This window comes from Nomascus leucogenys, chromosome 20 (genome assembly GCF_006542625.1).
Source record: "Nomascus leucogenys isolate Asia chromosome 20, Asia_NLE_v1, whole genome shotgun sequence".
Classification (NCBI taxonomy): domain Eukaryota; kingdom Metazoa; phylum Chordata; class Mammalia; order Primates; family Hylobatidae; genus Nomascus; species Nomascus leucogenys.
This window is the reverse complement of record NC_044400.1, coordinates 83,502,416-83,514,416: the sequence shown is the minus strand read 5'-3', so window position 1 is coordinate 83,514,416 and position 12,001 is coordinate 83,502,416. Positions and strand designations below refer to the sequence as shown.

Below are 12,001 nucleotides of genomic sequence, written 5' to 3'. Positions count from 1 at the left end.
CCTCCTCCTCACGTTGAGTTGTCCTGCCTTTCTGGACCAAACCAGTGTTCATTTTACATATGTCAATTAATGCCTCATTTCTGCCTTGTTAAAAGTAAAAAATTAAGAACTGTGTATAAGATAATTGTTTTAGGTAAACTTTTTGTGTAAATTAAAACCATAAAGTTATTTTTAATGCTCATTTAATATCTGGGTCACTTCCAGATAAGAAAAGGGCTGTGATGTAGGAAATATGTTTCTAAAACTATGGATTTGTCCATATCCAATAGTCCAGGATTTTTTGTTTTTTAGCGTTTCACTAAAGTTTTAGGTTTCTATTTAACATGTAATTCTGTATACCAAACGTACCAGAAAAGGTTATGTTATTCATGAAAAAAAAGAGAATAATTTTGTCTAATTCAATAGTTATCTAAAAGTTGGTTCAAATTACAGATTTAAAAAAGTTATTCATAAAACAATGTAGTAAGGAATCATTAGGCAAAAAATGTGGAAAAAGTTTAAATAATAAAATATTTTTTAAAACCTGATAAAGAATTGGAGACATTTGGCTAAACATTTTCATAAAGCTCTTAGTTTTGATTAAAGTAAAATAAAAAGTATTGTAAAAACACATCAGCAGTTTGGCAATTATTTTTTTAAATATAGTTAAGCATGAAGCTGGATATAATGTAAAGCCAAGTTTCACATACATGCTTGTTTCCTAATGCCTGGCTTTTTGGGTGGATCAGAGGGCTGCTGAAAACATTCAGAAAGGAGGTAAATGGGATTATTTGACATGTTTGGGTACATGTGATTGCTAAAATGATGTTCAATCTTCTTTAGGTTATATTTTTGTGAATAATACTAATATATGTTCCAAAATTGTATGAGATTTCTAAAATAGTATATGCTGTCAATTATAATTATGGTCATTATGTTATTATAAACTGCAGAAATAATCAAGTTTCCTTGTATAAAGCTACTAACCTACTAACCCAAGTAAAACAAATATTAAATACCAAAAAAAGACAATACAATTAAAGCTTCAGGTATGTTTGGTCACCTGGTGGGCCATTTAAACATTTTATAAAGGGATTTCATTCAGTTGTTATTTTCAATGCATGTTTTCTGGTTGTATAAAAGCTTTTGTATGCAAGGAGGCTGAGATTATTATGCTACAGTATATTTCCACCAGGTAAGAAAGCTTTTTATGGTTTAAATCTTCTGAGAACATTGGAGAAAAACTGTCCTTGCCACCCACACTACAACAAAATGTCAGGACTTTGGGCTTTAGGTTAACGAGTTTTGAGAAGGGCCCCTACACATTTTTGGAACTGTGCAGCCATTAGAACCCTTGAGGTGAAGCTAACCAGGGAGATTTCTCCTAAGAAGATGGCATCCTAGATGTAAACAGCTTTTCCCAAGTTCACAATTAAAACTTCTATCATAACACTCTTGCCTTTGAATTTTTTTTCTTACTTATGCCTCTATAAACATTAAAAGTAGAAAAGGGGTCTGTTAAGTGCGTTTATGGAGTATACTTCTATTTGTGAAGGAGTTTGCAACCAGCCTTATACATGGATAAGCTTATACTTTGATAAATAAAAGATGAAAGCCCGGTCAGTGTAAGTAAGAAACTTTAATGCTACATACATTGCCTCATAATCAGTCCAAAAACAAAACATTGGTTCACTCCTGTTAACCCACACCATGGGTTAAAGAGAACATTGCCAGGAGGCCTTCACTCTTCTAGAGGGGCATCATTTGTTAGGTCCTTTTCCATGGTTTAAAGTAAAAGAAGCAGTGATTAAAAAGGTATCCCTCATGATAGGCTCTATAGCAAATTCTACTGTAACAGCTACAGTTACACAATAGACTTTAAATTCTTTTGTGAAAGTTATAATAGAATTGACTAAACAAAGAAGTACCTGTGCAGCTGCTGGCACTTGTGGCTTATGGAGAAGTACATCAAATGAAGATTATAGAAATTCAGTGGTAGGGGATTAACAAATTGCTTAGTTAAGTAAGTAAACTCTATTTGGCTCATTCTTTGATCTATTTAATTTTACAAGGTTTGGTTTATGGAAATCTTGAGTAAGGAGCATACTGTGAACCCTTGGTATTTTCCTCCCAATAGTCATAATAGTCTCCCTTGTGTGCTGTATTCTCTCAAAGGTTTTAATACTTGCATGCAGCCATCTCTAGGATGTCATATGGTCTCTCTTCAACTAGAATAACAGGAGCCAAAAGAAATGTGCAACCATGAGAACACCGTAACCTATAAATAATGTGCTGAGACCAGAAATCCAAAATGGTGGTAACTGAGAGTGGCTCTAAGGCCCTAAATTTTGGGCACACTCTAATCTAAGTGAGAACCTAACCAAAAAGGGGGAATTTTGTTTTGTTTTGCTTGAGATAGAGTCTCACTCTGTCACCCAGACTGGAGTGCAGTGGTGTAATCTTGGCTCACTGCAACCTCTGCCTTCCAGGTTCAAGCAGTTCTTTGCCTTAGCCTCCCAAGTAGCTGGGAGTAGCACCTGCCACGACGCCTGGCTAATTTTTCTGTTTTTAGTAGAGACGGGGTTTCACCATTTTGCCCAGGCTGATCTTGAACTCCTGACCTCGTGATCCACCTGCCTCAGCCTCCCAAAGTGCTGGGTTTACAGGCATGAGCCACCATGCATGGCCAAGGGGGAAGTTTTTAAACAAAATTCTGGGATGCCATCGTTTTGGACTAAGCTCATACACTAGGCACCAACAGACCAAAACAAAATGGAGTTGCTTGTGCCAAGACTTTAAGGAAACACATAAACTCTAGAACAAATCAGGTTTTTTTTTTCTCCTGCAAATCTCTGTAACAAACATTCCTAACAGCATAGGTATCCACCCCCATTATATCTTTTAACCAAACACATTTGCTGTTGCCTAGAGACCATCAAGTTTCAGATGGTCATGCAATGTAATCTCCAGCCAGTTCCAGGTGAAAACACACCCCTGGCCATCAAGAAACTACCCTGCCTCCACTAGACGGAACAGGGTAAGAGTACTGTGATCCCCAATAGACAGGGACTATGCCCCAAGCCAGCATAAAGCAGTTACAGAAAGAAAAAGACCGTCGATCCCCCTGTTTTCTATAAGGATTTAGGGGGATCACATCTCTCGGGGGAGATGAGGCAGGAAAACAGGGTCTGGAGGCAGGGACCATAAGGCCAATTCACACTTTAGCTATAACAGGAAATATCCTCTCCACAGGGCGTGCGCCGTAAATAACTAACTTTACTTCACCCTCTCCGTTTACATTGGGCATACCCAAAGTAACCAATGGAATCCTCTAGGTGATATTTAAGCTCCCAAAAATTCTGTAACGGGGCCTTTGAGCCCCTATGCTCGGGCCCGCACTGTGGAGTGTACTTTCATTTTTAGTAAATCCTTTTATTCCTTCCTTGCTTTGTACATTTTGTCCAATTCTTTGTTTAAGATGCCAAGAACCTGGACACTTTCTATCGGTAACAATATATTCCTGACAGCTTTGTCAAAAAGAAGTTTGCTGTAGTATGGATTTATCTCTGCATTCTCTCTACTGTTTTACTGATCAGTTTTATGCCATTTTAATTACGGTAGCTCTGTTGTATCATTTAAATTCAAATACTATGATTCCTCCAGTTTCTTTTTTCATACAATGGCTTTGGCTATTTTGAGTCTTTTATGGTTCTGTCTACATTATAAGGTTGTTTTTCCTATTTCTGTGAAGAATGTCATTGATGCTTTGCATTAAATCTGTAGATTGTTTTGGGTAGTATGAAAATTTTAATAATACTGATCCTTCCTATTCATAAACATAAAATATCTTTCCTTTTTCTTCTCTTGCTTAATTTCTTGCATCGATATTTTATAGTATTCATCGTAGAGATCTTTCACTTCTTTGGTTAAGTTCATTCCTGGTATTTAATTTTAATTCGTGGCTATTGTAAATGGGATTACTCTCTTGGTTTGATTTTCACATTGTTCACTGTTGGCATTTAGAAACACTAATTTTTTAATCCTGTATCTTGACTAAATATATGAGTTCTAATGGTGTTTTACTGAAGTAGGTTTTTTCAAATATAAGACCACATCATATGCAAAGTTTTTTTTTATGACAGATTTTATTTTTGTATATGTCTCTTTTGTTTGATATAGCCACTTCTACACTTTTTTAGTTATTGGCATGGAATATTCTTTTTCATCTTTGAACCACTAATTCCCAATGTGGGAATAATGACACTAATCCTTTCATGAGAGTAGAGCTCTCATAACCTAATAGCTTCTTAAGGGGCTCATTTCATTTTCTCACAGTGGCAGTTAAATACTAACATGAATTTTGGAGGGACACTCAAACAATAGCAATGTGTTTTTATTGGATAAGTAAATGTTTTTCTATTTAAAGGAATTATTGATAAGAACTTATTACTGCCATTTTGTTCATTGTTTTCTGACCATTTAGTAGTTTCTATGTTTTAATTCTTTCATGCTTTCTTCCCTTGCATTTTCTTGAATTTTTGTTTGTTTTTGTTATATGCTTTGATTCTTTTTCTTGTGTGTGTATCTACTACCGTTTTTATTTTAATTTCCAAGAGACTTAGATAAAACATCTCATAGTTATAAAAGTCTAGCTTGAGATAACAATGTAACTTATTTTTTTGTACAGATAGGGTCTTCCTTTGTTACTCAGGCTGCAGTGCAGTACCTTCACAGCTCAGTGCAGCCTCGACCTCCCCAGGCTCAAGCAATCTTCCCATCTTACCCTCCTGAGTAGGTGGGACTACAAGCACAAGTCCGGCTACTTTTTTTGGTACTTTATATAGAGACAGGGTTTTGCCATGTTGCTCAGGCAAAACCTGTATACTTGTTCTGTTTGTGTGTATACAATGGTCGTTTTACCCTGTCTAGGTGAGTTGTCACTGAAATACTTCTAATTTTACCCTCTGTTTGCGAATCTATATTTTTATGTGTGGGAGAAGCACTTTTGTGATTAGAAGATAATTTCAAAAGCTATCATACCTCTGTATCTCTTTTAGATATTACTATTTTTAATTGTCAAAAAACAAACTTTATAATCTTAAATATTTTTAATACTCAGTCATTATATTGACATTGTTATGCACTGTATCTCTAGAATGTGTCTTGCAAAGCTAAAACTCTATACATTAAACAACTATGTATTTCTGTTTTCTGGTGCTTTACAAAAACAATTGCTTTCTATTTCAGAATCAGACTGTTTTAGATACCTTATGTAAGTTGATTCATACAGTTTCTGTCTCTGTGGCTGACTTATTTCATGTTGCACAATTTCATTAACATTTATTTTTATTTCATTAGATTATTTTTTGCTTCTAAAAACCTAATATTAATATTTCAAATTATATTTATCCATCTGATGAGAGATATTTGCATTATTTTCATTTATTTGCTTCAGTAACAATGCTGCAATAATTATGAGTGTACAAATTACTCTTCATGTGACCATGTATATGAGAGTTTATATTTGTGCTGAATTTAATCTTATCCATCTAGCTGTTCAGCTTATACTCATACTAAATTGTTTCAATGTTTAGCTTTGTATGTGTTTTGAAATCAGGAGATGTGATGCCTCCAACATTGTTGTTTTTCTTTTTTTCTTTTTCTTTCTTTTTTTCTTTGAGACAGTTCCACGCTTGTTGCCCATGCTGGAGTGCAATGGTGCAATCTCAGCTCACTGCAACCTCTGCCTCCCAGGTTCAAGTGATCCTCCTGCTTCAGCCTCCTGAGTAGCTGGGATTACAGGCATGTGCCACCACGCCCAGCTAATTTTGTATTTTTTCAGTAAAGATGGGATTTCTCCATGTTGGTCAGGCTGGTCTTTAACTCCCAACCTCAGGTGATCCACCTGCCTCTGCCTCTCAAAGTGCTGGTATTACAGGTGTGAGCCACTGCACCTGGCCTTGTTGTTTTTTTTATTGAAGATCGCTTGATGCTACATCATCTCTTGAAATTCTACCTGTTGCTGTTTTTCAATTCTACAGGGTTGCTGTTTCTATTTCTGGAAAAACTCAATTAGAAATTTGACAGGGATTGCATTTAATCTAAATATTACATTCAACAGTCCAGACAGCTTCATATATTAAATATTTCAAACGTTGAACAAGAGCATGCTAAAGAGTATATTGTTTGCTTTCTGTAATTATGTAAGATTTTCATTTTTTTTATTCTACTCTCATTCCAGTTTGGTCATAAAAAGTAATCTGTAAAATTTTAATTTAAAAAAATTTGTTAAGGGTCTTTTTGTGGCTTAACTGGTGGTTTATCAAGAAGACTTTTGTATGAGCTATTGAGAAGGGTGTGTATTCTGTTGTTGAGCAGTGTTTTCTACAATTCCATCAGGCATAATTTTTTATTACTGCTTTCAAGTCTTCTGTTGCCTTATGAATATTGTCTTTTTGTTTTATTCTTTACAGAAATTGGGGTATTAAAATATCCTAGTATAATTATATTGCTTTGTACATCTTGCTTTACTTCTGTCAGTATTTGCTTTATATATTTGAAACTCTAATGTGAGATACACACACACACATTTATATATATATATATATATATACACACACACACACATTTGTCATGGGTTTCCAGTAAATGAACATTTTCATTATTGTTTAATGTCCTTTGTCTCTTACAAGCTTTTAGTTAAAGCATATTTTATGAAATAGGACAGTTTTTCACTTAAGATGCACTTTGTGTAATATAATTTTCACCTCTTATTTGGTTATTTGCATGAAACGTCTTTTTTTCATCTTGCCTTGTCTCCTTTAATCATTAGATTTTAAGTGACTTGTAGAAAAGCAGGTTGGATCTTGTTTTTCTAATTGTTAAAATTTTTTTATTCGGTGCATGTATTTTGAATGGAAAGTTTACTTCATAAATATTTAAATAATTTGCTGATAGAAAGTCTTGCTAATGTTATTTTATTGTTTTACTTGATAATTTTATCTTTGTCCTTTATGTTCTGTCTTCGTTTGTGTCTTTTTGATTTTTGTATTGATAGGCCCTTCTTGTTTTTTGAGTATCTCTACGGATCCTTTTTTATTTGATATCTTGGGAATTACCTAAAGTTTCTTAAATGTAATATATTTTAAACTGGTAAAAACTTAACTTTAGTTGCATGTTGAAATTCTTCCTCATTACATCTGCCCTCAACTTTATTATTGATGTCACTAATCATATTTTTATTTTGCATATTAACAGTTTATGATTAAGGTTTTTTGTTTTGCTTTCATCTTTCACATTTTGGAGAATAATTAAAATGTTTTCTATGCTATCATGATAATGGTATAGAACTTTATATTTTTGTGTGTGCATATCTTTCCTAGAAAATTATGTTTTCATATGATTATGTTTTGTTTTCTTGCATTATGTTATTTTCAGTGAAAGATACTTTCTTTAGCTTTTTTTTTTTTTTTTTTTGCAAGGCAGATGTAGTGCTAATATACTTTTTCAGCATTTGGTAATCTTGCAAGGTCTTTACTTTGTCTTCATTTTTAGGACAGTTTTGCTGATTATATTATTCCCACTTAGAAGCTATTTTTCTTTTTTTCTTTTCCTTTTTTTTTTTTTTTGAAATGGAGCCTTGTTTTGTCGCCCAGGCTAGAGTGCAGTGGCGCGATCTCGGCTCACTGCAGCCTCTGCCTCCTGGGTTCAAGTGATTCTTCTGCCTCAGCCTCCTGAGTAGCTGGGACTACAGGCACGTGCCACCACACCCGGCTAATTTTTTTGTACTTTTTAGCAGAGACAGCGTTTCACCATGTTGGCAAGGATGGTCTCAAATTCCTGACCTCGTGATCTGCCTGCCTCGGCCTCCCAAAGTGCTGGGATTACAGGTCTGAGCCACCATGCCTGGCTGAAGCTATTTTTCTTTCACCACTTTATATTACAATTTCCTGACATCTGAAATTTTTTTTTGACAGATTCACTGGTTATCTTATAAGACCACACCTATTTATAAATGACACATCACTTTTACCTTGTAACTCCTAAGATTCTCTTCTTGTCTTTGACTTTTGAAACTTTGCTTCTATGTGTCTTGTTATAAATCTCTATGTGTGTATCCTAGTTGAAGCTTGTGGAGCATCTTCAGTTTTTACATCCTTTTTTTACTTTTGAAAATGTCTCAGTCATTATTGTTGTATTTTTCACCTTCATGACTTGTTTTTTATATTTTTAATGTTTTCATTGATATTTTTCTGATTTTATAAATTGTATGTGTTTCTATTTCACTCATTGAGGATTATTCAGGTTAAATTTTTAAAATTTGAATATCTTCATTATTTGGTTATTTTCTGAAAATTTTCAAATTTTTTAATTGGGCCATGTTGCCCTAATATTTTGCCTACATTGTAATACTGTTATTTGAACATTAACTAAAAGCTGTTTATCACAATCTTTACAATGTTGCCTTGTCCTGACATAGTCTGAAACCAATTGTCTTTGATAGAGATTATGGGAGCCTCTCATACATGTTGTAAGGACGTGTCTTGTCTAGAATTTTGTGTTTATTCTTCAGTTAAAAGAGTTTGTTCATGTTTCTTCTTATGGTCTCTAATCATTTGCTCTACGTGTTCCCTGTATTTAGCACTGTTGTCTGCTCATGAAACATTTACCTTTGGTCTCAGCAGACTCACCACCATTTCTTTCGGCACCCTGTGTTATTGGAGACAGAAACCAGTTTTTGTAATAATTTCCAAAGCCAGAGGTAGGAATACATGTGTCATTATTTTTCTTTCTTTTTTTTTTTTTTTTTTTTTTTGAGACGGAGTCTTTCTCTGTCCCCCAAGCTGGAGTGCAGTGGTGTGATCTTGGCTCACTGCAAGCTCCGCCTCCTGGGTTCATGCCATTCTCCTGCCTCAGCCTCCCGAGTAGCTGGGACTACAGGTGCCTGCCACCACACCTAGCTGATTTTTTGTATTTTCAGTAGAGACGGGGTTTCACCGTGTTAGCCAGGATGGTCTCGATCTCCTGACCTCGTGATCCGCCCGCCTCGGCCTCCCAAAGTGCTGGGATTACAGGCTTGAGCCACCGCGCCCGGCCTATGTGTCACTATTTTTCCTCTAAGAAGCCAGGTGTTGGCAGTTTACTCCTAAAGCACAATGCTTTATTTGTGGGAAGGAAGAGCTGTAGTGGGTAAATGTAACACACTTTTCTTCGTGTTTTATGTGGCTCTTGGAATTGTGCTTACCTGAGGCATTGCACACAACTCATTTATAGATTTCACACAAAGGCATTTTGGTCAGTATATTTTTGTCATATATGTCTGTAAAGAAATTATGGCCTGTGGTATTTACTGAGCATCTTACTGAGGTACTTTGTATAATTTTATATATTAGATTTGTAGAGTATATTTACTTACTTATTTGTTTATTTATTTATTGAGACGGGATCTCACACAGTCACCCTGTCTGGAGTGCAGTGGTGTGATCTTGGCTGATGGAAACCTCTACATCCTAGGTTCAAGGGATTCTCCTGCCTCAGCCTCCCAAGTAGCTGGAATTATAGGCATGCACCATCATTCCCAGCACATTTTTTTTTTTTTTTTTTTAGTACAAACAGGGTTTCACCATGTTGGCCAGGCTGGTCACAAACTCCTGACCTCATTATTTGCCCACCTTGGCCTTGGAAACTGCTGGAATTACAGGCTTGAGCCATAGTGCCTGGCCTGTAAGTATATTTATATGAATCTAGTAAGTGAGATAATTTGTTATTTTTATTTCTTTCAGCTGTGTGTTCACATTTCACCCAAAACCTTTGGACAGTGCAGGGCATAGAAGATTCATTCCAAGAACTTATACCAAAAGGACATGAGAAACGTGGACATGAGAATTTAAGAAAAACTTGTAAAAGTGTGAATGAGTGTAAGGTGCAGAAAGGTGGTTATAATGGAATTAACCAATGCTTATTAACTACCCAGAGCAAAATAATTCAATCTAATATATGTGTCAAAGTTTTTCATAAATTTTCAAATTCAAACAAACATAAGATAAGATATACTAGAGATAAAGCCTTTAAATGTAAGGAATGTGGCAAATCATTTCATGTGCTCTCATGCCTAACTCAACACAAAAGAATTCATACTGGAGAGAACCCCTACACATGTGAAGAATGTGGCAAAGCCTTTAATTGGTCCTCAGTTCTTTCTAAACATAAGAGAATTCATGCCAGAGAGAAATTCTACAAGTGTGAAGAATGTGGTAAAGGCTTTACTCGGTCCTCACACCTTACTAAACATAAGAGAATTCATACTGGAGAGAAACCCTACATATGTGAAGAATGTGGTAAAGCTTTTAACCAATCCTCAACCCTTAATTTACATAAGAGAATTCATTCTGGACAAAAATACTACAAATGTGAAGAATGTGGTAAAGCCTTTAAGTGGTCCTCATCCCTTAATGAACATAAGAGAATTCATGCTGGAGAGAAACCCTTCTCATGTGAAGAATGTGGCAGTGTCTTTACCACATCCTCAGACTTTGCTAAACATAAGAGAATTCATACAGGAGAGAAGCCCTACAGATGTGAAGAATGTGGCAAATCCTTTAATAGGTCCACAACTCTTACGACACATAAGAGAATCCATACTGGAGAGAAACCCTACACATGTGAAGAATGTGGTAAAGCCTTTAATTGGTCCTCAACCCTTAATGTACACAAGAGAATTCACTCTGGAAAAAATCCCTACAAATGTGAAGATTGTGGCAAAGCCTTTAAAGTGTTTGCAAACCTGCATAATCATACGAAAATTCATACTGGAGAGAAACCCTACATATGTAAACAATGTGGCAAAGCCTTTAAACAGTCCTCACACCTGAATAAACATAAGAAAATTCACACTGTAGATAAACCCTACAAATGTAAAGAATGCGGGAAAGCTTTTAATCAGTACTCCAACCTTCCTCAACACAAGAGAACTCATACTGGAGGAAAACTTTAGAAATGTGAAGAATGGGAGCCTTTATGTCTTCCTCAATCTTTTCTAATCATAATTCATACTGGAGAGAAACTCTATACATGTGAAAAAATTGACAAAGCTTTTAATCCCAACTCAATCTGTTCTAAACATAAGAGAAATGGTATTGGTGAGAAGCCATAAAAATATGAAAAATATGGAAAAGCCTTCAAATGCTTGTCACATCTTACTGTACATAATTCTTACTGAAGAAAACCCCTAGGAATATTAAAAGTGTGGTAAAACCTTTAACCAATGCTCATATCTCTTTGCACATGATAGCATTTATACTTGAGAAAAATTGTGCAAATATAGAAAATGTAGAGAAGCCATTAATGCCTACTCATATGTTACTAAATACCAGAGAGTTTGTACTTAATAAAAGCATTATAAATGTAATATTTGTTGAAAGACCTATTAGAAAATACAGGTCTTAAAAGTGAAGAAGAGTATTCTGAAGATAGACAATACAAATAGAGGGTTGTAGTACCTATACTTGCATCGTGGGTCTTATTGTGCATATTTCATATTAGAAGAAAACCCTGAAGCAGTTGCCCAAACTTTCTTCAACATTAGAGAATTTATGTTGGAAAGAAATTTTACAAATGTAATAAATTTGGAAAAGCATTTGTTCAAAAACTATAGCTTAAAAAAAGCAGAGTTTATACTAGAAGATATTTTGTAGATGCAGTAAATATGAAAAGATATTCAGTCTAAAATTAAGACTAAATGTCAGAATATTTACAGTAGAAAGAAAAAGGCATTAACACTTGAAACATTACAGTAAATCAGTGTTAAGTATAAAAAAATTCCAAAGCTGAAACAGATAATTTCTTTGTATATAAGTTGAAAAGGAGTAGCTTTTTGAAGTTATTCCATTGAAATTATAGTTTTTTTACTTGAAAAAGTTACAGATTTTTTGAAAAGCAAATTCAACTCTAAAATTACTTCATACTGATTCAACTTATTATTTATATGAAAGCATGTGATGAATTGTTGCCTCAGAGGTATGAG

General features: G+C 34.8%; 1 protein-coding gene across 2 annotated transcripts in view; it reads left to right on the top strand.

Annotated features, from left to right (window-relative positions):
• LOC100601934 (zinc finger protein 718) overlaps window positions 1–11,550 on the top strand; it is a 28,962-nt gene extending 17,412 nt beyond the window's left edge. The window contains exon 4 of one of the 2 annotated variants that reach the window (XM_030801123.1): window positions 9,762–11,550. In XM_030801123.1, the coding sequence (XP_030656983.1) occupies window positions 9,762–10,972 (1,211 nt within the window). In that variant the 3' untranslated portion in view covers window positions 10,973–11,550. The remainder of the gene's footprint in view (window positions 1–9,761) is intronic. The other variant, XM_030801124.1, reaches the window with a different exon arrangement.
• The last annotated feature ends 451 nt before the right edge of the window (window positions 11,551–12,001 follow it).